Source organism: Hyperolius riggenbachi, chromosome 11 (assembly GCF_040937935.1).
Source record: "Hyperolius riggenbachi isolate aHypRig1 chromosome 11, aHypRig1.pri, whole genome shotgun sequence".
Classification (NCBI taxonomy): domain Eukaryota; kingdom Metazoa; phylum Chordata; class Amphibia; order Anura; family Hyperoliidae; genus Hyperolius; species Hyperolius riggenbachi.
In genome coordinates, this window is record NC_090656.1 from 226,691,024 (window position 1) to 226,716,907 (window position 25,884).

At 49.8% G+C, this 25,884-nt stretch overlaps 1 protein-coding gene across 2 annotated transcripts in view; it reads right to left on the minus strand.

Moving 5' to 3' along the window:
* SLC22A18 (solute carrier family 22 member 18) overlaps positions 1-25,884 on the minus strand; it is a 117,086-nt gene that overhangs the window by 36,751 nt on the left and 54,451 nt on the right. For both annotated transcript variants that reach the window (XM_068261233.1, XM_068261232.1), the window contains exons 5-6: positions 1,184-1,299; positions 975-1,085 (exon numbers count right to left, since the gene is read on the minus strand). In XM_068261233.1, the coding sequence (XP_068117334.1) occupies positions 975-1,085; positions 1,184-1,299 (227 nt within the window). The remainder of the gene's footprint in view (positions 1-974; positions 1,086-1,183; positions 1,300-25,884) is intronic.

The following is a 25,884-nucleotide window of genomic DNA, read 5'->3' on the forward strand; positions in this document are numbered from 1 at the left end:
GTTGCGGACGAGCCAGGCGGCGACTGAGGAGCGATCAGGCTGGAGAGGGCTGAAGGAAGGCCCAGGTAAGTATATTTTTTCTTTCAATCACCATCTCAGGTACACTTTAAGGCAGTGCTGGGAAATAATGGTGGGAACACAAAATATTCACACTTTGGCCAAAATTGTAACACTCTTCACGTAGGGGTGTACTTACTTTTGTTGCCAAGCGGTTTAGACATTAATGGCTGTGTGTTGAGCTATTTTGATGGCACAGCAGATTTACTGTTATACACGCTGTACACTGACGACTTTACATTTTATCACAGTGTCCTATCCAGGGGCATTACTAATAGGGAGCTGCACCTGTGATCACAGGGGGCCCAGAGCTGTGGGGGGGGGGGGGGGGGGGGGGGGGGCGACTACAAACCTTCCCTTCCTCTGTTACAGGGGACTATACTTCAGATTCTGTGTTTTTGTGGTTACACATGAGTGTGAAGAGCATGATGACCACTCTTCTTTAATGACCCCTGTGAGATGGGCCCCAAGGCCATGAAGGCCATCAAAGGGTGATAAGGGAAAGGGTGTGATCATGGGGGGGGCCTCATCAAAGTTTTGCTCGGGGACCCACAAATTGTAGTTACACCACTGGTCATATCGTCAGTGTTGTCCCCATTAAAACAGGAGCACAGACTAACCAGCAAGCTCATGGTGACCCAGAACTCATTGGGGTGTGTAAGGGACTACAATGGTCCTAAAAGCCCCCTTACTAAGCCCCCTTACAATGGTTAATTTGCATATATTCAGCAGTGATGCACTGGGAGACATCTCGAGCTCACTCCAACCTGAATTATCACAAATTCTTTCTGTTTTAGGAAAGCAAACTTTTGTAAAACATAGGAGAAATGTCCTAACTTGTGTGAGATACTGTATGAATGACATTTCGGTGATACTCTACTATAGAACGGTAGGTTGAGCAAGACTTCAGTAATTACCGAGTGGGAATCCGGACAGGACTTTGACCATGAAGACGGGCAGGACGTCAGGATAGCGCATGAGTCGGGACATCTGGGAGAAGCTGAAGATGCCGGTAGACTTGGCATTACCTGGAAGACATGGCGGGGGAGGCAGGTAGAGTGGGTGTAATTCTCAGACAGGTATAATGTGGCCCTGGGGCCGCCGACATGTCGGAACCCATCCTCACCAAGTTCTGCGCCCGGCTTGTCTGGTGATATTTTTGTCCTCACCGGTATGTAAATCTGCACTATGACACAACACATGAGGCTGGCAGCCAGGGAAATGTACGAGGGTGTGTAGAGTCTGCAAACACAGAGACACAACATCATTATTAGCAAGAAATAGGTCATCTGAACGTGACTCACCTGAATATACCACCTGCATGGGAGCCCAGCATCCAGCCCGCCTGACCCTACCACCTGCACAGGGGCGGAGCATCCAGCCTGCCTGACCCTACCACCTGCACAGGGGCGGAGCATCCAGCCCGCCTGATCCTACCACCTGCACAGGGGAGGAGCATCCAGCTCGCCCGACCATACCACCTGCACAGGGGCGGAGCATCCAGCCTGCCTGACCCTAACACCTGCACAGGGGCGGAGCATCCCGCCCGCCTGATCCTATCACCTGCACAGGGGCCCAGCATCCAGCCCGTCTGATCCTACCACCTGTACAGGGCGGAGCATCCAGCTAGCCTGACCATACCACCTGCACAGGGGCCCAGCATCCAGCCCGCTTGATCCTACCACCTGCACAGGGGCGAAGCGTCCAGCCCGCCTGATCCTACCACCGGCACTGGAGCCCAGCATCCAGCCCGCCTGACCCTACCACCTGCACTGGAGCCCAGCATCCAGCCCGCCTGACCCTACCACCTGCACTAGAGCCCAGCATCCAGGCCGCCTGACTCTACCACCTACACAGGGACGGAGCATCCAGCTCGCCCGACCATACCACCTGCACAGGAGCCCAGCATCTAGCCCGCCTGACTCTACCACCTACACAGGGCGGAGCATCCAGCTAGCCTGACCATACCACCTGCACAGGAGCCCAGCATCCAGCCCGCTTGATCCTACCACTTGCACAGGGGCGAAGCGTCCAGCCCGCCTGATCCTACCACCGGCACTAGAGCCCAGCATCCAGCCCGCCTGACCTTACCAACTGCACTGGAGCCCAGCATCCAGCCTGCCTGACCCTACCAACTGCACTGGAGCCCAGCATCCAGCCCGCCTGACCCTACCAACTGCACTGGAGCCCAGCATCCAGCCTGCCTGACCCTACCACCTGCACAAGGGAGGAGCATCTAGCTCGCCCGTCCATACCACCTGCACAGGAGCCCAGCATCCAGCCCGCCTGACTCTACCACCTGCTCAGGGGCGGAGCATCCAGCTCACCCGACCATACCACCTGCACAGGAGCCCAGCATCCAGCCCGCCTGACTCTACCACCTGCACAAGGGCGGAGCATCCAGCCCGCCTGACCATACCACCTGCACAGGAGCCCAGCTTCTAGCCCACCTGATTGTACCAACTGCACAAGGGCAGAGCATTTAGCCCGCCTGATCCTACCACCTGCACAAGGAGAGAGCATGCAGCTCACCTGACCATACCACCTGCACAGGAAGAGGAAGCATCCAGCCTGCCTGATCCTACCACCGACACAGGGGCAGAGTATCCAGCCAGCCTGACATTACCACCTGCACAGGAGCCCAGCATTCAGCCTGCCTGATTCTACCACCTGCACAGGGGTGGAGCGTCCAGCCCGCCTGACCCTACCACCTGCACAGGAGCCCAGCATCCAGCCCCCCTGATTCTACCACCTGCAGGGAAGCTTGGCATCCAACCCGCCTGACCCTACCACCGGCACAGGGGCGGAGCATTCAGCCTGCCTGACCCTACCATCTTCACAGGGGCCAAGCATCCAGCCTGCCTGATCATACCACCTGCACATGGGCAGAGCATCCATACTGCCTGACCCAACCAACCAGCCTGCACAGGAGCCCAGCATCCAACGCCAACATGATGCTGAATGCTTTATGATGTCACTACCTGATGCTTTGGCAATGCTGAATGCCTGTCTTATTTTACCCTATTCAAATAATTGACCCCCTACTCAGGCCCGGTCCGCCCATGATGCCAAGTGAGGTGACTTCCTCAGGTGGCAGAAGTCTGGGGGCAGCACCAGGCAGAAACAGGAAGTGAAGAAAGTGCCTGGCCAACCTATACTGGGGGCAACTGTACCTGGCCAACCTATACTGGGGGCAACTATACCTGGCCAACCTATACTTGGGGCAAATGTACCTGGCTAACCTATACTGGGGCAAATGTACCTAGCCAACCTATACTGGGGGCAACTGTACCTGGCTAACCTACACTGGGGGCACCTAAAACTGGCTACCTACCTAGACTGAAGGTGTTTTTGGGGGGCTCACCGCACCTATAACATGCGGTGCAAATTGTTGGGTGCTGTGCGATCATTCCAATTGGGGGGGGGAGCACATCTTCACAAGTTTGCCTCTGACAGGCCGCTACCAGTGCCAAAGTACCTCGGACCAATTAGGCCTGGGGCCCGCTAGCAGTGCTTTGCTAATTGCCAGCGATCGGCAAGTGCTGCAGAAGCACTGCTAGCGGGCCCCAGGCCTAATTGGGGTGGTTCCACTTACAGTGTTGCAGTCACGGAGCAATTGCAAAGCTCTGCATGCAGCATTTTGTGAGTGATCCCAGAGCGATCGCATTACTGGCTATTGAGCTAAAATAAGATCGGTATGGGAATTCCTCGGTTCTGGAATCACTTGTAATTTGAGATCCCCTAAAAAGCACCGCCAGTGGGCCCCAGGCCTTACTGTCACTGGGTAATATAAACAACTTCTGAGGTCAGCGCTGCCATGGGTCACAGTTCCCCGGGCAATCTCTCTGGCCCCTCCTCTGAAGATCGCCCAGAGTCATGTGACTGGCAGTGTAGGAACAAGATCACGTGATGCAGAGTAACCAATGAAGTGGCCATGATTTACCAGGGATTCCTGCCACATCACAACGGGGAGATCAGCTGGAGAGCTTGCGACTGGCTTGTGAGCATTGTGATTGGTCCGCTGCGCTGAGGTCAGACAGGTGGTCCCTGTGATGTCAGTAACAGACCAAAGTAAAGCTGGCCATACACTATTCAAGTATCCCACGATTTTGCTGTCAATCGATATTACCATCCAAATAACAATTATTTTACGACCGACTAAAGACCAACATTATAGATCAATATTTTGATAAATTTTAGCCCTTAACCACTTCATGCAAAATGATTTTATAAACGTCCTACTACTAGTGCAAATAGGACGTTTATATAAACGTACATTCTTGCTGAAGTGCATGTGCACGCATGGAGAAGAAGGGCGCTAGCATTTTAACTCTTTACCCTTTGGCATGAAGCGATTAAGCTCCCTGGCGGTAATTCCGAGTGTAGCTTGGCCTAGCCTTTGGGAGCTCAGTGAGTAGGGTGCAGCGCCCACTCACCTCCCGGGGGATCCAGACGTTGGTAGCCATTCTACTTTCTGTTCTCCAAGGGTCTGAATCACTTTGGTAAGATTGCAAATATTTAGATCTACTTCAACTTATAGCCAATTAGATGTTTTGTCAAACCAAATTTCGAATTGAGTGAAAAAAAAATGGCGTAGTGTATTGCTTCCTTAACCCCTTGCCGACCGCCCCATGCCATTTGGCGTGAACGCAGCGGCAGCCCCAGGACCACTCCATGCCGATTGGCCTGAATGGCTCTGGGCGGGGATTGCAGGAGAGCGCTGACGCGTGCGCATCTCCGCTCTGATGACGGAGCTCTGCTCCGCCTTCACTCTCCCAGAGACGATCGGACAGTGTTAGATGGTGAAACCGGCGTCTATTAACAGTGTACATGGCTGCGATCTACAGCTGGGGACGCACGGCTGTTCCCCCTGGGAGGCACAAAAGCCGATTGGTGTGATAAGATGACGGAGGGAGAGTGGGTTAAGAAATTAATTTAAAAAAAAGTAAAATTTAATAAAAAATAATACAATAAATATTTATAATAAATAAATAAACAATCCTGGGAGCAATCTGACCTCACCAACAGAAAGTTCTGTTGGTGGGGAGAAAAGGGGGGCGGAGAATCACTTCTGTGCTGAGAGTTGGACAGCCCTGCAGCAAGGCCTTAAAGCTGCAGTGGCCCAATTAGGAGAAATTGGTTTGGTCACTAGGGGGGTTTAACACCGCGGTCCTCAAATGGTTAAAAAGCAGATACAGTGATATCGTTATTAATACGAGGAAGAAACATCTGTAAACTTGTCACGTCACCGCCTTGTATCCGCATACGTCTAAATACGACAGTATCGCCTGCAATCTCGATGTATGAATGTATTCACCGCCGAAATTCCTGATGGAGACGCAAGTTCAGTGCCAGTTCACGATATTATTATTTATATAGCGCCAACATCTTCCCCAATCTAATCCCTACCATAGTAATATCTCTATGTATGTATCATAGTCTGGCCAGTTAACTTATCTGTAGGTTTTTGGGATATAGTAGGAAACCGGAGTGCCCAGAGGAAACCCACGCAGACCCAGGCAGAACATACAAACTCTGTGCAGATAGTGCCCTGGCTGGGATTCAAACCAGGGACCCAGCGCTGCAAGGCAAGAGCGCTAACCACTACGCCACCGTGCTGGGATACCCAGACTTCTTTCGCATTCTTGTCACTAATTTCTCTGCAGCTAAAATGTGTTGTGAGGAAAACCACAGATGACAGACGGAAGTGAGACAGATGGCAAGGAACAAAAAATTGGGTAAACGTTGTCATGAGGGTCACCAGATCTACAGACACATTTAAGGCCTCGGACCCCCTCTGTGAGGGAGGAAGTTATCTATTATTGAGCGGTGATAATTACTGCTGGTCCCCAGGGCAAAAGCTATGAATCTGATGGAGGGATTTCCCCAGCACCCCCCCTCCCTCCCTTTCACAGATCTTCTGACAGAGGCCTCACCCCACAAGGCCCTCTACAGGGAACAAAGCAGCCCTTGTGGCGGCCATCTTGTTCAGGCGTGACTGGGGAAGTCAGAAAGGACGCACTGTGCGTCTACAGATTGGCTTCCTGACTGAATTACACATTTACTGTAACGGAGAGAAAAGACTGGTGGCCTGTGAAATCTCAAGAGTGACAGCGAGGACACTGGCGTCTTTCTGACCATTATAAGATCACTGGCACAAATATGCCGGCGTACTGCTGCCCTTGTCCTCATTCATACAGCAGCTATACAAAAACATTCTCAGTATTAGACTGTAAAAATTGCTAAAAAAAATACCAATATCCACACCTGAGAGCTCCTGATCTGTAAGCACTAGCAGGGTTAGCTTCTGTTATGCCGAGAAGAAATGGCTGATAAATGTCTTGTCAGGTGGAAGGAAATGGGGGTCAGCAGGCCTGCTGGCAGATTAGGAGCTGTCAGATATTGAAAACGTGGCATTGGGCATATGTATATTGGCAGTGGTGTAATTAGAAGGGAAACTGCACAGGGGGGCCCCGAGCTGTGGGGCCCCCCAACTATTAACCTTCCCTTCCTTCTATACAGGGAACTAGACATGACCACACTTGTTTTATGACCCTTGTGAGATTGGCCTTAAAGAGAACCTGAACTGCAAATAAAAAGTCAAAATAACCATACACAGGTCATACTTACCTCCTGTGTAGTCTACTCCTCAATCTCTTTCTCCTCTCCTGTGTCCCACTGTCCACTATGATCAATGGAATTCTCCGTCCTCCATTTCAGAAATTGTCATTACCTCATAACAACTTCCTGATCAGCACACTGTTAAACTGTAATATCACCGACTTGAGCCATAGGGAAACATGGACATTACCTTGCACATTCAGTTGTAACTGACAGCTGCTGCTATATAACTGACAGCAACTGGTATATTTCAGTTATGACAAAATATTGTCAGAACTGGAAGGGATCACTGTAAGAAGAAAATGGTGAGCCTCTGAGAGGAAATGACAATTTAGGTAAGTATGTAATATTCATTTGCAGCTACGTCATGTTTATTTTAAATAACTTTCCTCGCTTCAGGTTCCCTTTAAGGCTGTGAAGTGCACCAAAGGGAGGCAAGGGAAGCAGTGGCTAAGCAATAGGGGTTGCGGAGGTCTCGACCGCACTGGGACCCTTGGGCCAGAGGGGCCCCATAGGTCCCTCCCTCAACTGCAGTACTAGCTGTTTATTTGTCCTGCTCTTATAATGATCACTTCTATAAATGCTTTGAATGATAATAACCACAAACAAGCCTTTCCCCACCCCCTTCTTGCACCTCTGACACTGTGGTTATCCTTGGCAGGTCTTGGTGTGCCGTATCAGTTGATATGTATAGAACTGGGGGGAGGGGGGGGGGGCATGTCAAATTTGCACCGGGGCCCATAACTCCTTAGCTATGCCACTGAAGGGAAAAGGTGTAAATATTACGAGGGTCCCATCAAAGTTTTGCTGGGGTACCCCATGTATTGTAGTTATGCTGCTGCATATTGGGGGCTTTGTTCTGCTACTTCATGAATGTCTCGTCAACGGGAGCAGGAAGTCAACATTTGTGCTATGGTGGTCCTTTAAAAATGACATGTTAATACAAGGCATGCAGTCCATGTCCACCTAGAACTGATGTCCTTCAGCCCAGCAAGACCTTAGGAATTTAGGCCATGGACTTTCTTTATTCTCCTCCAGCCTAGAAGAGAGTACCGGTAATTCAATGTTTTCCAGTCTCCAGCAGTAAATGTACACTTTGAGTAATGGATATGGCAAGACTTATGGAGTTCAGCTTTCACATATTGTTGGTACACCAAAATACATTGAGATTATTGCGGATTACTTTATGTTGACAGGGACAGTGGTAGGTACAGTTCTTGCTGCAGAGTGACACCTTAAAGTAATGGTCCAAGGTATTTGGAAAAAAAAGATCCACTTATCCGGGCTTCCTCCAGCCCGTGCCAGCCGTCCTGTGCCCTCGCCGCAGCTCTGGAGGCTCCCGGTCTTCTCAGCTGCAGAACCCGACCTCACCAGATCAGGTTCCGGGTCGGCCTCTTCTGCGCTCCGCAGCGCGGGTCACGTGGTCCCTGCGACATCATCAAGACGGTACTGCGCAGTAGTAGTAGTTCTGCGCCTGCGCAGTACCGCCCTGATGAAGTCGCAAGGACCACGTGACCCGCGCTGTGGAGTGCAGAAGACGTCAACCCAGAACCCGAGCTGGCGAGTTTGGGTTCTGCAGCGGAGAAGACCGGGAGTCTCCAGAGCTGCAGCGAGGGCAAAGGACGGCTGCCACGGGCTGGAGGAAGCCCCAGGTAAGTGGATCTTTTTTTCAAATACCTTGGATGTTTCCTTTAATGTTTATTGGTGGTGGAAGGCCTCTGGGTGGTAGGGTGTCAATTAACTACATACTGAACAGCCTGCAATTTCCCATCGGATGAGACATGTGTCAATCTGATGTCCCACATACCTGCATGGCTTGCCTTCTGACCCATTCATTTCTGTGTCCAGAACTGGGCAGCTGAATCAAGGCTTAAACCTATGGGCGGACTTACCATGAAGCCACCTGTATCACTTGATTTAAGGAGGCAAAATCTAGGGGGCGGCATTTGGACAAACAGTTTGGACCACCTGGCACCTGCCACCTCTCTGCTCTCCCGCCCGCCTTCCTGGCACACAAGCTACCAGCCTCCTCCACGCATTCCCGTCCTCATTCGACGGGTAGCACCTGCCGTGACCAATCAGGAGGACACATCCTCCAAAGATTGCTTCAGGCAGCAGAAAGTCTAGAACTGGCCTTGCCTAAACCTTCCACTGCAGCATACTCTACGGCTGATCTATGACCAAAACAAAACATGGGGGTAGGCTTGGTTGGATGTATTGGGGTGGCCAATGCTGGGTGTATGGCCGGATTTCAGCCAAGGCCACAATGGCCATGGCCTAGGGTGAAAGGAAAGCAAGAGGAGGGCTGTGGGCAGCAGTAGCAGTTAGTCTGCAACACAATTTGCACATAGCGGTGGGCGGTTACCAACAGCCGGATCTGGCACTCAGGGATGATGGGGCAGCAAACGGGCACTTACAGTGATCTCTGAGCTGCCTGTTTCTCACCGAATGTGCCCAAGGAGCTTACAATCTAATCCTTGCTATCATGTCACTAACTGTCCTCAGAGGTGCTTACAATCTTATCCCTGCCGTCACTTCACTAACGGTCCTCAGACGAGCCTAACTCTACTATAAACGACTTGTAATTCTCTCCTATTGACTGATGATTGGTGTTATAATTTATGTAGGCCTCAGTTATTTGGACTGAGTTTTAGGTAAAAGGCTTGTTCTCAGAGTATACCTTTAAGTAGAGTTTCTCGCAGAAGAGATGATGCAAGCAGATACTGAGAAGATGTTCCTAGTACAAGGTCTTAGGCCTACACTGCCCCAGACAGATAGACTACGGGAACAATCAACATAGGCAATATTTACCAAACATAACATTCTTGTATGTAAGGCAAAGAAGTACTTGGAATATTAATTGAGTAGGTGTGTGTCATTACCCTACGAGGGATCTGAACCAAATATAGGTTTAGGGGGATGGTTCAGATGATGACACAGTTAACTCTTTCCTGGTCAGTATTAAGGTTCATGACGGGCCAACGGAGGGCACTCTTACTTTCACGCTCTCTATCTACTGACTGGAACCCTAATTACTTTCCTTTATTTATGTAATCTGATATAACGTATGCTGTATATATTAGATAGGCCTCCGGGCTTGGTAGTTAGATGTAACGTAGTATAGATAGAAGATAACCTGATTACCCTTCACCAGGAAGGTAATCAAGAAGCCGCCCGTAACGCAGAAGAATCTGCTTTGCTAAGATGTAACAAACTGTATCTGTATATCTGTTTACTGAATAAACACTTTGGAATTTGGAAGATGCCTAAAGAAGTTCTATCTCCTATGCTGTTTGTTGTGATGAGAGTCGTGTTTGCAGCTCTTACTAATGAGTTGCTGGTGCCGGAATAAAGGTGTGTTGTGAAACGTATAGTTTCTTACAATTGGTGATGAATATACCAAGAATATTTTATTCCAAACGTAATACTCTCCAGTTTTGAGATGCCAGTTCTGCTGAGAACACACTGAGCTGATGGACGTCCAGCTTGCAGGCAGAAGAAACACAATGAGGCGTGAAGGTGAGGGCTCAGTTACCGTGTGTGACATCATCAGACCTGTATCCTGAATGTCAGAAAAGTCTTCATTCCCAAGAGGAACCCAGATGATGTAATAAGTGCAACTCTCTGGACTATCGGTGATTGTGCAACGCATGACCCAATGATGGTGACCTCACTGAATGCCTGATGTTGGTAGTCACATGTCTGCTATTAGTGACCTGATAGCCTGCATATGAAAGGGTCAGGTCATAGTTCAGATTTGGTGAAAGGGATGAATGACTCTACTGGCAGTTTCTGTTCATTGGAGACTTCTCACTGTGTCACAGGTTTTGTCTTCCTCTATGTAGAACTAGAAATTCAACAATCAGCTGATGTCCAATAGTTCACTTCTAAAACCATAACTGAATGACTTTTCTGTTGCCTTCCTCAATCTCAGCCCAAACACAGATACCACCTACCACCAGCGTGACCACCGATATGCAGTCACTCTTCAGTGCCCTCTACTGTTCTGCCAACAAGAAGGCAAGCCCAGAGGCCATGGTGTGGTAGTCACTTGCAGCAAGGTCTCCTGCTGCCCACCAGGGCTGTGGAGTCGGTACAAAAATCTTCCGACTCCAACTCCGACTCCTCAGTTTATGAAACCACCGACTCCAACTCCGACTCCGGGTACCCAAAATGGCTCCGACTCCTCGACTCCGACTCCTTAGTCTAATACTTACCAAGGCTGTGGATTTTGTACAAAATTATCCGACTCCGGCTCCTCAGTTTATTAAATCTCCGACTCCAACTCCGACTCCGGGTTCCCAAAATTGCTCCGACTCCACAGCCCTGCTGCCCACTGACCCTTGCCAGATGCTCGGGTGTACAATTGGGGCATCTCTGCTGTGAATCTAGTGTGTGTACAGCATTCTCCAAAGCATCACCAAGAGGTCCAGAGTGCCAGATCGTCTCAGCCGAGAGCCCCGGAAGCCACTCCATTGTCCACCGCACCATTGTCCAGGCTTCAACCATCATAGCAACAGAAGACATTGCCCTGAACTTTCACTCGAGAGATCGGGGGCCCAATCCCTGCCAACCACATACTTCATGCGTGTTATTACTTCATACCACAGACCCAGAAGCAGTATGCAGACCAGGAGCTCTGACCAGTCTGAACACATGCTGGTTCCAGGTGTGAATCAGACATTACTGAAGCCAGAAGGATCCTCAGGACTTCCAGGGAACCCACAAGCCCGAATGCAGCCCAGCCAATCACATGGTGCTGATAGAAGTTGTGTTGATGGGCAGATCTCAGCCTCCTACGTCGCACATCAAACACGCGTGACATAAAGAGACAAAGAGACCCTCATATGCCGGATCCAGCGGGGTCAGGTCTCAGTACAGAGCCAGGCTCTGTTCTATAGAATCCCCTCCTTATGTCAGGAAAAATCTCTGGAATTATGGAACAGCTGCCACTAATTTACTCTGCTAAATAATCTATTATAGGAAGAGCAGAAAATCCCAGAGGCCACCAGCATGTTAGGACACTACAACCCCCAGCATGTCAGGATACTACAACCCCCAACATGTCAGGACACTACAACACCCAGCATGTCAGGAGTCCTGACTCAGGACACTAAAACACTCTGCATGTCAGGATACTACAACAAAGAGCATGTCGGAATACTGCAACCCCCAGCATGACAGGATACTACAACCCCGAGCATGTCAGGACACTAAAACACCTTGCATGTCAGGATACTACAACAACCAGCATGCCGGAATACTACAACCCGAAGCATGACAGGATACTACAACCCCGAGCATGACAGGACACTAAAACACCCTGCATATCAGGACACTACAACACCTAGCATGTCGGAATACTACAACACCCAGCATGTCAGGACACTACAACCCCCAGCATGTCAGGATACTACAACACCCAGCATGTCAGGACACTACAACCCCCAGCATGTCAGGATACTACAACACCCAGCATGTCAGGATACTACAACATCCAGCATGTCAGGAGACTACAACCCCCAGCATGACAGGACACTACAACACCTAGCATGTCGGAATACTACAACACCCAGCATGTCAGAATACTGCAACACCCAGCATGTCAGAATACTGCAACACCCAGCATGTCAGGATACTACAACACCCAGCATGTCAGGATACTACAACACCCAGCATGTCAGGACACTACAATCCCCAGGATGTCAGAATACTACAACACTCAGCATGCCAGAGTACTACAACCCCCAGCATGTCAGAGTACTACAACACGCAGCATGTCAGGACACTACAATACCCTGCATGTCAGAATACTACAACACCCAGCATGTCAGGATACTACAACACCCAGCATGTCAGGACACTACAATCCCCAGGATGTCAGAATACTACAACACTCAGCATGCCAGAGTACTACAACCCCCAGCATGTCAGAGTACTACAACACGCAGCATGTCAGGACACTACAATACCCTGCATGTCAGAATACTACAACACCCAGCATGTCAGGATACTACAACACCCAGCATGTCAGGATACTACAACCCCCAGCATGTCAGGAGACTACAATCCCCAGGCATGTCAGAATACTACAACACCCAGCATTTCAGGATACTACAACCCCCAGCATGTCAGAAGGCTACAAACCTCAGCATGTCAGGAAACGAGAACCCCCAGCATGTCAGAATACTACAACACCCAGCATGTCAGAATACTACAACCCTCAACATGTCAGGAAACTACAACCTCCAGCATGTAAGGATACTACAACACCCAGCATGTCAGAATTCTACAACCCTTAGCATGTGAGGATGCTACAACACCCAGCATGTCCAGACACTACATCCCAAAGGATAGGTGAGGGGATGTTAGTGTTAGGGACAGGAGAGGGGAGGTTAGTGTTAGGGACAGGTGAGGGAAGGTTAGTGTTAGGGATAGTTGAGGAGGGAGGTTAGTGTTAAGGATAGTTGAGGAGGGAGGCTAGTGTTAGGGATAGGTGTTAGGGATAGGTTAAGGAAGGGTTAGGAATAGGCGAGGGAGGTTAGTGTTAGGGATAGGTGAGGGGAGGTTAGTGTTAGGGATAGGTGAGGAGGGAAGGTTAGTGTTAGGGATTGGTGAAGGAAGGTTAGTGTTAGGGATAGGTGAGGGAGGTTAGTGTTAGGAGTAGGTGAGGGGAGGTTAGTGTTAGAGAATGGTGAGGGAAGGTTAGTGTTAGGGTCAGGTTAGGGGAGGTTAGTGTTATGGATAGGTGAGGAGGGAAGCAGGGCCGGCCCGCTCATGAGGCGGGGTGAAACTTTTGCCTCAGGCGGCAAATTTTCAGGGGCGGCATCCGCCCGTCCGTGCGGGGAGCCGGCCGCCGAGCTGGAGGGGTAGCTGGCAGGACGGGGGCATTGGGCCTAGCGGTGGGGAGGGGGGGTCGGACCTGGAGGGAAGGTTAGTGTTAGGGACAGGTGTAGGAAGGTTAGTGTTAGGGATAGGTGAGGAGGGAAGGTTAGTGTTAGGGATTGGTGAGGAGGAAAGGTTAGTGTTAGGGATTGGTGAAGGAAGGTTAGTGTTAGGGATAGGTGAGGGAGATTAGTGTTAGGAGTAGGTGAGGGGAGGTTAGTGTTAGAGAATGGTGAGGGAAGGTTAGTGTTAGGGATAGGTGAGGAGGGAAGGTTAGTGTTAGGGATAGGTGAGGAAGGTTAGTGTTAGGGTCAGGTTAGGGGAGGTTAGTGTTATGGATAGGTTATGGGAGGTTATTGTTAGGACAGGTGAGAGGGAAGGTTAGAAATAGAGATAGGGGAGGGGGGAATGTTAGTGATAGAGATAGGTGAGGGGAGGTAAGTGTTAAGTGTTACCCCTAACACTATCCTTCCCTCACCTATCCCTAACACTAACCTTCCTTCACCTATCCCTAACAGTAACCTTCCCTCCTCACCTAACCTTCCCTCTTCACCTATCCCTAACACTATACTTCGCTCACCTGTTACTAACACAAAGCTCATCTCTCACCTATGCCTAACACTAACCTCCGCTCACCTATCCCTAACACTAACATCCCATCACCTATCCCTAACACTAACCTCCTCACCTATCCCTAACACTAACCTCCCCTCACCTATCCCTAACACTAACCTTCTCACCTATCCCTAACACTATCCTCCGCTCACCTATCCCTAACACTAACATCCCATCACCTATCCCTAACACTAACCTTCCCTCACCTATCCCTAACACTTACCTCCTCACCTATCCCTAACACTAACCTCCGCTCACCTATCCCTAACACTAACATCCCATCACCTATCCCTAACACTAACCTCCCTCACCTATGCCTAACACTAACCTTCCCCCACCTGTCCCTAACACTAACCTCCCCTCCCCTTTCCTTAACAATTACCTTCCCTCACCTTTCCCTAACACTAACATCCCCTCACCTTTCCTTAACACTAACCTTCTCTCCTCACCTATCCCTAACACTAACCTTCCCTCACCTGTCCCTAACACTATCTTCCTCACCTAACACTAACCTTCCCTTACCTGTCCCTAACACTATCTTCCTCACCTAATACTACCATCCTCACCTATCTCTAAAACTAACCTTCCCTCACCTATCTCTAAAACACTAACCTTCCCCCACTATTCTCTGTCACTGATTTTGGGTAAGCCAATGTAATGGGATTTGGCCTGTGGCGTGGACGGGTCCCTTGGGGTTCATCTTGTAGATCGGCAATGTGGGCAGACGGGTGACTGACATTCTTCCTCCATGACATAAGGAAATATTCTCTGCCAGAAGAGGATGAAAATGTAACATTGTGGGCTGCAGAATAATGACGCCTCTCATCGCTGCTGCTGAATTAAACACCAATAACAAGGCCTCTCTGTAGCCTCTATATAAAGTATGTAAACAAGACGTCGCCGGGCAGGAGAGCTGACTGTGACTGTCCGCAGCTGTAGGGGAACTCTGAGAAAGGCTGCATCCAAAGTTGTGGGGGAACTCTGAGAAAGGCTGCATCCAAAGCTGTGGGGGAACCCTAGAGAAAGGCTGTGTCCGCAGCTGTGGGGGAACTCCGGAGAAAGGCTGCGTCCGAACCTGTGGGGGAACTCCAGAGAAAGGCTGCGTCTGCACCTGTGGAGGAACTAGAGAGAAAGGCTGTGTGCGAAGCTGTGGGGGAACTCTGAGAAAGGCTGCATCAAAGCTGTGGGGGAACTCTAGAGAAAGGCTGTGTCCGCAGCTGTAGGGGAACTCCAGAGAAAAGGTGCCTCCGAAGCTGTGGGGGAACGCTGAGAAAGGCTGCATCCAAAGCTGTGGGGGAACTCTGAGAAAGGCTGCATCCAAAGCTGTGGGGGAACTCTGAGAAAGGCTGCATCCAAAGCTGTGGGGGAACTCTGAGAAAGGCTGCATCCAAAGCTGTGGGGGAACTCTGAGAAAGGCTGCATCCAAAACTGTGGGGGAACTCTGAGAAAGGCTGCATCCAAAACTGTGGGGGAACTCTGAGAAAGGCTGCATCCAAAACTGTGGGGGAACTCTGAGAAAGGCTGCGTCCGAAGCTGTGGGGGAACTCCAGAGAAAGGCTGCATCCAAAGCTGTGGGGGAACTCTAGAGAAAGGCTGTGTCCGCAGCTGTTTAGGGAACTCCAGAAAAGGGCTGCGTCTAAAGCTGTGGGGGAACTCTGAGAAAGGCTGCGTCCGAAGCTGTGGGGGAACTCTGGAGAAAGGCTGTGTCTGAAGCTGTGGGGGAACTCCAGAGAAAGGCTGCATACGCTGCTGTGGGGGAACTCCGGAGAAAGGCCACATACACAGCTGTGGGGGACCTCTGGAGAAAAGAGGAATACATGCATCTCTATGGAACGGCTGTGAGATGCTGCAGCTGGTATGAATAAGGAAGTACGTTGGCAGCACTAATAAAGAGATTAAAGAAAACTCTTTATTTAATAATAAACCTTTCACCCCCTCCCCCTTCCTTAGGGAGGTCAGTAACTGCTTCCCCCATCCCTTAGCAATAAGTGCCCAGGGGGCAGTGGCATAGCTGAGGAGCTTGGGGCCCCAATGCGAGTTTTACATGGGCCCCAACTACTCTATTGATGAGTAGCGCTGTGTAATATGTTAGCGCTTTACAAATAAATAAATATTAAGTCCCAAAACCTACCCAAAAATGGGCAGCTGCAGTGTCATTGAGGTGTAATCAGAGTAGGGAAACAGTTAAAGGACACCTGAAGTGAGGGATATGGAGCCTGCCATATTTATTTCCTGTTAAACAATACCAGTTGCCTGGCAGCCCTGCTGATCTATTTGGCTGCAGTAGTGTATGAATCACACCAGAAACAAGCATGCAGCTAATCCTATCAGATCTGACAATAACGTCACAGTCACCTGATCTGCTGTATGCTTGTTCAGGGGCTATGGCTAAAAGTGTTAGAGGCAGAGGATCAGCAGGACAGCCAGGCAACTGGTATTGCTTAAAAGGAAATAAATATGGCAGCCTCCATCTCGAACTCGCTTCAGTTGTCCTTTAAGGATTACCACTATGCAATGCACATATGGAGGTGTTCATTACATTAAGGAGGACCCTAATCAGCCTCTCTTCTTTGACCAGTGGCCCCGATGCAGTCGCAACCGCTGCATGCACCCCTATTGCAAAGCCACTGCAAGGGGGAAGGGGTAAATAAGACACTAAATGGAAAAAGGAGAGGAGGAGAGGATCGGCACTGCAAGTGAGTTTATTTCCAAAGGTAGGCGCTTTGCAGACATATACATCAAATGCAATCAAGATGCAATCAAAATTGACATACTGGTGCATTGAAGTTGTGCTCTGACGGTGGGTGCTGGGCATTAAAATCCTGACGGCCATTCAGCCTCCGTAGAAGCGCACATGTGTGCGAAACGGCCATCAGGCTTTTAGTGCCCAGCACCCACCGTCAGAGCACAACTTTAATGCACCAGTATGTCAATTTTGATTGCATCTTGATTGCATTTGATGTTTATGTCTGCAAAGCGCCTACCTTTGGAAATAAACTCAATGGCAGTGGCGATCCTCTCCTCTCCATAGGCTCCTGATGCATGTCACGTGACACGGAGGGACTCTGTTGAGGGAACAGGATGGGGCGCTGGAGAAGGTAGTTTAGCTCTGCTGTTGCTGCTCCGCTTTCCTCATAGGGGGAGAGAGAGTGGTGTGCCCCCTTAGTCCCCACCCACAACCTGGGGGAGGGGAGGGCTATAGTTATGCCCTTGCTGACAAGAAGTGTTGCTTGCGGATTTTTGTCATAGTCATTATTTTTTCACAATATTTTTAAAGAAAACGAATATAAGAAAATAGAAAAAGCTGCAAATTTTCAAACGAAAAATTATAAAAATATACAAAAAATCCCAAATGTATTGCAAAAAAAAGAAATCGCAAAAAACGTGGAAAATCACAAACTTCTTTCAGAATTATTTTCGAGGCATTTTTGTCCAAAAGTCGAATTTTACATTATTTTAATGTGAAAAGAATGTTGGTATTTTCGCTCATCACTACTGACAAGACACTACACTCCAACCAATCACTGGCCACTCCACACTTTGTGGCCAAACCTCACCTCGCCCAACACCTGTGATCCATACTCCCGACCCCACATTATTATAAGAGGATGTGTGATATTCTGGTCTCTAGGAGAGAAGTCATGGTCATATCTATCCACTAGGCTCCTCACCTTTGCCTCCCCTTGGGTGTTCACTCCAGGACCTGGGGCCCGTGACCAGCCTCCACTTCCTCCAGCGGCTGCAGATCCTCCATGGTGAGTCCCATAGCTTGAACTGGACCCCTCCATCTGTCCTTGCTCTGCCAGCTTCATACCATCTTGACCCTGCTCTGCCCCTGCCTGCTCCATACCATCTGCCTGCTCCTTACTACCTACTGTGCCATTCATGCTGTGCTGTGCGGGGCTGCCTGCCATACCATCCCTCTGTGCTGTCTGTCCCTCTAAACATACCGTGCCTTATACTGAGCTGTGCTGCCTACTCCTCTCCATCTATCCTGGCCATATGCTGTGCTGTGCTAACCGTTGCTACCCGCTCCATACTATCTACTCGGGCCACACGCTGCGCTGGACTGTCCGCTCAATACCACCTACCTGGGCCATCTACTGTGTTGTGCCGCCTGCCCTTTTCCACCCACTGGGCAGCTCCATATCCACCCTTGTGCAACATTCTGTGCTGCCCGCTTCATACCATCCCTTTGAGCCGCAACACTGTCCACCTGTGCCATACTCTGTGTTGTGCGGCCCGCAAAACACTACCTACTTGTGCCCTGCACTACGCTAAATGGGCTCGAAACGGCCACAACATACTGCGACCCTATCCAGAGAGGCCCTCCTTGAATGGGAACCCCCAGACAGCCCCAAGCCACCATGGGGCTCCCCCCTGTGGGATGCTGTCTCCGCCCACATCAAATACCTAGTCTCCAAGTGGGCACCGAACAAATGCCGCCACAGAGGGAGGAGGGCTGGGGCCCTGGTCCGACTCAAGAGGAAAGGACTACGCTCCCCCGTCCCTGCCATCCTACTCACAAATGTCTGCTCACTTCCCAACAAACTGGATGAGCTACTGCTCCTACTTGGTAGCAACCCCCAGTTCAGCAAGAACACCCCTGTTTTCTGCTTCACTGAGACCTGGCTGAGCGATAGCATACCCGACGACTCTCTACACGTACCAGGCTACAACCTCCTAAGAGCAGACCGTGACGTAGCCCTCTCAGGGAAAACGAGAGGTGGGGGCATCTGCTTCTACATCAACACCTCCTGGTGCTCCAACATCACCACCCTCAACGGGACCTGCACCCCAGATGTTGAGTTCCTGGCCATAATCTGCAGGCCTCAATACTCCCCCAGGGAGTTCTCCTCCCTGGTCCTCGTCAGGGTCTACATCCCACCAGACGCATGCTCCATGACTGCACTGCGAGTCCTCAGTGACCACATCTCGTGGTGGGAGACATCCCACCCTGAGGCTCTGATTATCATCCTGGGTGACTTTAACAAGGCAAACCTACGACAGGAGTTACCCCGCTACAAGCAGCACATAACCTGCCCTACCAGAAACTGTAACACCCTGGACCACTGCTACACGGTCCACAAGAACGCATACAAGGCCACCCAAGGAGCCCCTTTGGGAAACTCTGACCACAACATAATCCATCTGATCCCCACCTATCGGCGGCTACTGGAGACCTCAAAGCCCTCCGTCAAAACTAGTGTTGGGCGAACAGTGTTCGCCACTGTTCGGGTTCTGCAGAACATCACCCTGTTCGGGTGATGTTCGGGTTCGGCCGAACACCTGATGGTGTTCGGCCAAACTGTTCGGCCACATGGCCGAACTAAGAGCGCATGGCCGAACGTTACCCGAACGTTCGGCTAGCGCTGTGATTGGCCGAACGGGTCACGTGTAGTGTTGGGCGAACATCTAGATGTTCGGGTTCGGGCCGAACATGGCCGAACTCCGAACATAATGGAAGTCAATGGGGACCCGAACTTTCGTGCTTTGTAAAGCCTCCTTACATGCTACATACCCCAAATTTACAGGGTATGTGCACCTTGGGAGTGGGTACAAGAGGAAAAAATTTTTTAGCAAAAAGAGCTTATAGTTTTTGAGAAAATCGATTTTAAAGTTTCAAAGGGAAAACTGTCTTTTAAATGCGGGAAATGTCTGTTTTCTTTGCACAGGTAACATGCTTTTTGTCGGCATGCAGTCATAAATGTAATACATATAAGAGGTTCCAGGAAAAGGGACCGGTAACGCTAACCCAGCAGCAGCACACGTGATGGAACAAGAGGAGGGTGGCGCAGGAGGAGAAGGCCACGCTTTGTGACACAACAACCCAGGCCTTGCATGAGGACAAGAAGCGTGCGGATAGCAATTTGCATTTTGTCGCCATGCAGTCATAAATGTAATACAGATGAGAGGTTCAATAAACAGGGACCGGAAACGCTAACCCATCACAGATGTTCATTGTTCATGTTACTTGGTTGGGGTCCGGGAGTGTTGCGTAGTCGTTTCCAATCCAGGATTGATTCATTTTAATTTGAGTCAGACGGTCTGCATTTTCTGTGGAGAGGCGGATACGCCGCCGATCTGTGACGATGCCTCCGGCAGCACTGAAACAGCGTTCCGACATAACGCTGGCTGCCGGGCAAGCCAGCACCTCTATTGCGTACATTGCCAGTTTGTGCCAGGTGTCTAGCTTCGATACCCAATAGTTGAAGGGTGCAGATGGATTGTTCAACACAGCTACGCCATCTGACATGTAGTCCTTGACCATCTTCTCCAGGCGATCGGTGTTGGAGGTGGATCTGCACGCTTGCTGTTCTGTGTGCTGCTGCATGGGTGTCAGAAAATTTTCCCACTCCAAGGACACTGCCGATACCATTCCCTTTTGGGCACTAGCTGCGGCTTGTGTTGTTTGCTGCCCTCCTGGTCGTCCTGGGTTTGCGGAAGTCAGTCTTTCGGCGTACAACTGGCTAGAGGAGGGGGAGGATGTCAATCTCCTCTCTAAAGTCTCCACAAGGGCCTGCTGGTATTCTTCCATTTTGACCTGTCTGGCTCTTTCTTCAAGCAGTTTTGGAACATTGTGTTTGTACCGTGGATCCAGAAGGGTATAAACCCAGTAATTGGTGTTGTCCAGAATGCGCACAATGCGTGGGTCGCGTTCAATGCAGTCCTAGGCCGAAGAGGTCATAGCCTAGGGTCACAAAACCTGTTTATTGGGCAATTTCAATGGTGGCGAGTCTGACGTACATAAATCGCAGCAATGGCCGTTAGCAACGTCTGAATCTCACGAAATGTCTCATGCAGGTAGAAGACATATTGTTAGACTTGGATTCCAAAGATGGGGTCCCTACATCTCTGCAAACCAGAGTTACAGGGGTCCAAAATTGGTAAAAATCCCCCATAGGATTTCATTGGCTCCCTATTTCACTTTCCAAAATCTCACATCTTTTCAAAGGGCAATGGCTCAGCAGTACCAAATTTTCTAGCATTGTAGGGACCCTTAGGGGGAACATGACTGGTGAGTTTCGGGCCCCTAGGCCGAAGAGGTCATAGCCTAGGGTCACAAAAACCTGTTTATTGGGGCTATTTCAATGGTAGTGATGGTGACGTACATAAATCACAGCAATGGCCGTTAGCAAAGTCTGAATCTCACGAAATGTCTCATGCAGGTAGAAGACATATTGTTAGACTTGGATTCCAAAGATGGGGTCCCTACATCTCTGCAAACCAGAGTTACAGGGGTCCAAAATTGGTAAAATCCCCCATAGGATTTCATTGGCTCCCTATTTCACTTTCCAAAATCTCACATCTTTTCAAAGGGCAATGGCTCAGCAGTACCAAATTTTCTAGCATTGTAGGGACCCTTAGGGGGAACATGACTGGTGAGTTTCGGGCCCCTAGGCCGAAGAGGTCATAGCCTAGGGTCACAAAAACCTGTTTATTGGGGCTATTTCAATGGTAGTGATGGTGACGTACATAAATCGCAGCAATGGCCGTTAGCAAAGTCTGAATCTCACGAAATGTGTCATGCAGGTAGAAGACATATTGTTAGACTTGGATTCCAAAGATGGGGTCCCTACATCTCTGCAAACCAGAGTTACAGGGGTCCAAAATTGGTAAAATCCCCCATAGGATTTCATTGGCTCCCTATTTCACTTTCCAAAATCTCACATCTTTTCAAAGGGCAATGGCTCAGCAGTACCAAATTTTCTAGCATTGTAGGGACCCTTAGGGGGAACATGACTGGTGAGTTTCGGGCCCCTAGGCCGAAGAGGTCATAGCCTAGGGTCACAAAAACCTGTTTATTGGGGCTATTTCAATGGTAGTGATGGTGGCGTACATAAATCTCAGCCATGGCCGTTAGCAACTTCTGAATCTCACGAAATGTCTCATGCAGGTAGAAGACATATTGTTAGACTTAGATTCCAAAGATGGGGTCCCTACATCTCTGCAAACCAGAGTTACAGGGGTCCAAAATTGGTAAAATCCCCCATAGGCTTTCATTGGGCCTCCTATTTACCGTTCCAAAATCTCACACCATTTCAAAGGGCAATGGCTCAGCAGTGGCAAAACTCACCAGTCATGATCCCCCTAAGGGTCCCTACAATGCTAGAAAATTTGGTACTGCTGAGCCATTGCCCTTTGAAAAGATGTGAGATTTTGGAAAGTGAAATAGGGAGCCAATGAAATCCTATGGAGGATTTTACCAATTTTGGACCCCTGTAACTCTGGTTTGCAGAAATGTAGGGACCCCATCTTTGGAATCCAAGTCTAACAATATGTCTTCTACCTGCATGAGACATTTCGTGAGATTCAGACTTTGCTAACGGCCATTGCTGCGATTTATGTACGTCACCATCACTACCATTGAAATAGCCCCAATAAACAGGTTTTTGTGACCCTAGGCTATGACCTCTTCGGCCTAGGGGCCCGAAACTCACCAGTCATGTTCCCCCTAAGGGTCCCTACAATGCTAGAAAATTTGGTACTGCTGAGCCATTGCCCTTTGAAAAGATGTGAGATTTTGGAAAGTGAAATAGGGAGCCAATGAAATCCTATGGGGGATTTTACCAATTTTGGACCCCTGTAACTCTGGTTTGCAGAGATGTAGGGACCCCATCTTTGGAATCCAAGTCTAACAATATGTCTTCTACCTGCATGAGACATTTCGTGAGATTCAAACTTTGCTAACAGCCATTGCTGCGATTTATGTACGCCACCATCACTACCATTGAAATAGCCCAAATAAACAGGTTTTTGTGACCCTAGGCTATGACCTCTTCGGCCTAGGGGCCCGAAACTCACCAGTCATGTTACCCCTAAGGGTCCCTACAATGCTAGAAAATTTGCCACTGCTGAGTAATTGCCCTTTGAAAAGATGTGAGATTTTGGAACTGTAAATAGGAGGCCCAATGAAAGCCTATGGGGGATTTTACCAAATTTGGAGCCCTGTAACTCTGGTTTGCAGAGATGTTGGGAACCCATCTTTGGAGCCCAAGTCTAACAATATGTCTTCTACCTGCATGAGACATTTCGTGAGATTCAGACGTTGCTAACGGCCATTGCTGCGATTTATGTACGTCAGACTCGCCACCATTGAAATTGCCCAATAAACAGGTTTTGTGACCCTAGGCTATGACCTCTTCGGCCTAGGACTGCATTGAACGCGACCCACGCATTGTGCGCATTCTGGACAACACCAATTACTGGGTTTATACCCTTCTGGATCCACGGTACAAACACAATGTTCCAAAACTGCTTGAAGAAAGAGCCAGACAGGTCAAAATGGAAGAACACCAGCAGGCCCTTGTGGAGACTTTAGAGAGGAGATTGACATCCTCCCCCTCCTCTAGCCAGTTGTACGCCGACAGACTGACTTCCGCAAACCCAGGACGACCAGGAGGGCAGCAAACAACACAAGCCGCAGCTAGTGCCCAAAAGGGAATGGGATCGGCAGTGTCCTTGGAGTGGGAAAATTTTCTGACACCCATGCAGCAGCACACAGAACAGCAAGCGTGCAGATCCACCTCCAACACCGATCGCCTGGAGAAGATGGTCAAGGACTACATGTCAGATGGCGTAGCTGTGTTGAACAATCCATCTGCACCCTTCAACTATTGGGTATCGAAGCTAGACACCTGGCACAAACTGGCAATGTACGCAATAGAGGTGCTGGCTTGCCCGGCAGCCAGCGTTATGTCGGAACGCTGTTTCAGTGCTGCCGGAGGCATCGTCACAGATCGGCGGCGTATCCGCCTCTCCACAGAAAATGCAGACCGTCTGACTCAAATTAAAATGAATCAATCCTGGATTGGAAACGACTACGCAACACTCCCGGACCCCAACCAAGTAACATGAACAATGAACATCTGTGATGGGTTAGCGTTTCCGGTCCCTGTTTATTGAACCTCTCATCTGTATTACATTTATGACTGCATGGCGACAAAATGCAAATTGCTATCCGCACGCTTCTTGTCCTCATGCAAGGCCTGGGTTGTTGTGTCACAAAGCGTGGCCTTCTCCTCCTGCGCCACCCTCCTCTTGTTCCATCACGTGTGCTGCTGCTGGGTTAGCGTTACCGGTCCCTTTTCCTGGAACCTCTTATATGTATTACATTTATGACTGCATGCCGACAAAAAGCATGTTACCTGTGCAAAGAAAACAGACATTTCCCGCATTTAAAAGACAGTTTTCCCTTTGAAACTTTAAAATCGATTTTCTCAAAAACTATAAGCTCTTTTTGCTAAAAAAATTTTTCCTCTTGTACCCACTCCCAAGGTGCACATACCCTGTAAATTTGGGGTATGTAGCATGTAAGGAGGCTTTACAAAGCACGAAAGTTCGGGTCCCCATTGACTTCCATTATGTTCGGAGTTCGGGTCGAACACCCGAACATCGCGGCCATGTTCGGCCTGTTCGGCCCGAACCCGAACATCTAGATGTTCGCCCAACACTAGTCAAAACCATAAAAAAATGGACAGCAGAAGCAAAACTGGAACTCCAAGCCTGTTTTGAAACCACCGACTGGACGACCCTGAAGGCACCCTCCCTTGATGAATGGGCCGAGAATGTCACCTCCTACATCAGCTTCTGTGAAGAAGCGTGTATCCCATCCAAGACCTTCAGGATCTTCCCTAATAACAAGCCTTGGTTTAACGATAAGCTCCGCCGACTCCGGAAACGCAAAGAGCAAGCGCACAGGTCTGGCTCCCCTGAGGAATACAGAGAGGCCAGGAATGCCCTAAAAAGAGAACTGCGATCAGCAAAGAGGGCCTACTCCGATAAGCTGGGGCTCTACCTCAAATCAAACAATACACGGGAGGTATGGAAGGGCCTGAGAGCAGCCACGAACTTCAAACCCGCACCTCAACCTGCGACCCCGAGCCTTCGACTGGCGGAGGAACTCAATGAGTTCTACTGCAGGTTCGAGCAACTTCCAAACCTGCACGTAGACCAAACAACCACGACCAAGGGGTCCCCCCCCTTGGGTGAGCTCAGCGCCCTGGCTCCTGTTGCTGTCCAGGAATTAGAGGTACTCCGGCACCTCCGCAAGCTGAATCCCAGGAAGTCTTCTGGACCGGATGGAGTTTCATCGATCTGCCTGAGAACCTGTGCTGATCAGTTAGCCCCTGTGCTCACCTCCTTATTTGAGCAGTCACTATCAGATGGTGCAGTCCCCTCCTGTTTAAAGCGGTCCGCAATTGTACCAGTCCCCAAAAAATGCGGCAGCACGGAGCACAACAACTTCCGACCAGTGGCCCTAACTTCCAACATCATGAAGCTCCTTGAGCGGCTGGTCCTTGCCCACCTGAAGAGGTACACGGACGCTCACCTCGACCAGCTCCAATTTGCGTACAGGGCAAACAGATCCGTTGAGGACGCCATCAACGCTTGCCTGGCATACATCATTGTGCACCTAGAAAACCCTGCCTCCTACGCAAGGATCCTGTTCCTGGATTTTAGCTCAGCGTTCAACACCATCTGCCCAGACATCCTGCTCTCCAATCTGGTGCAGCTCGGAGTAGACCCCACCCTTCGAGCATGGATTAAGGACTTCCTGACAAACAGAACGTAACAGGTGAAGCTCGGCAACTGCTACTCCAGCATTAGAACCACCAATACAGGGGCTCCACAAGGCTGTGTACTGTCACCACTACTGTTCTCCCTCTATACCAACAATTGCATATCATCCGTGGACTCTGTGAA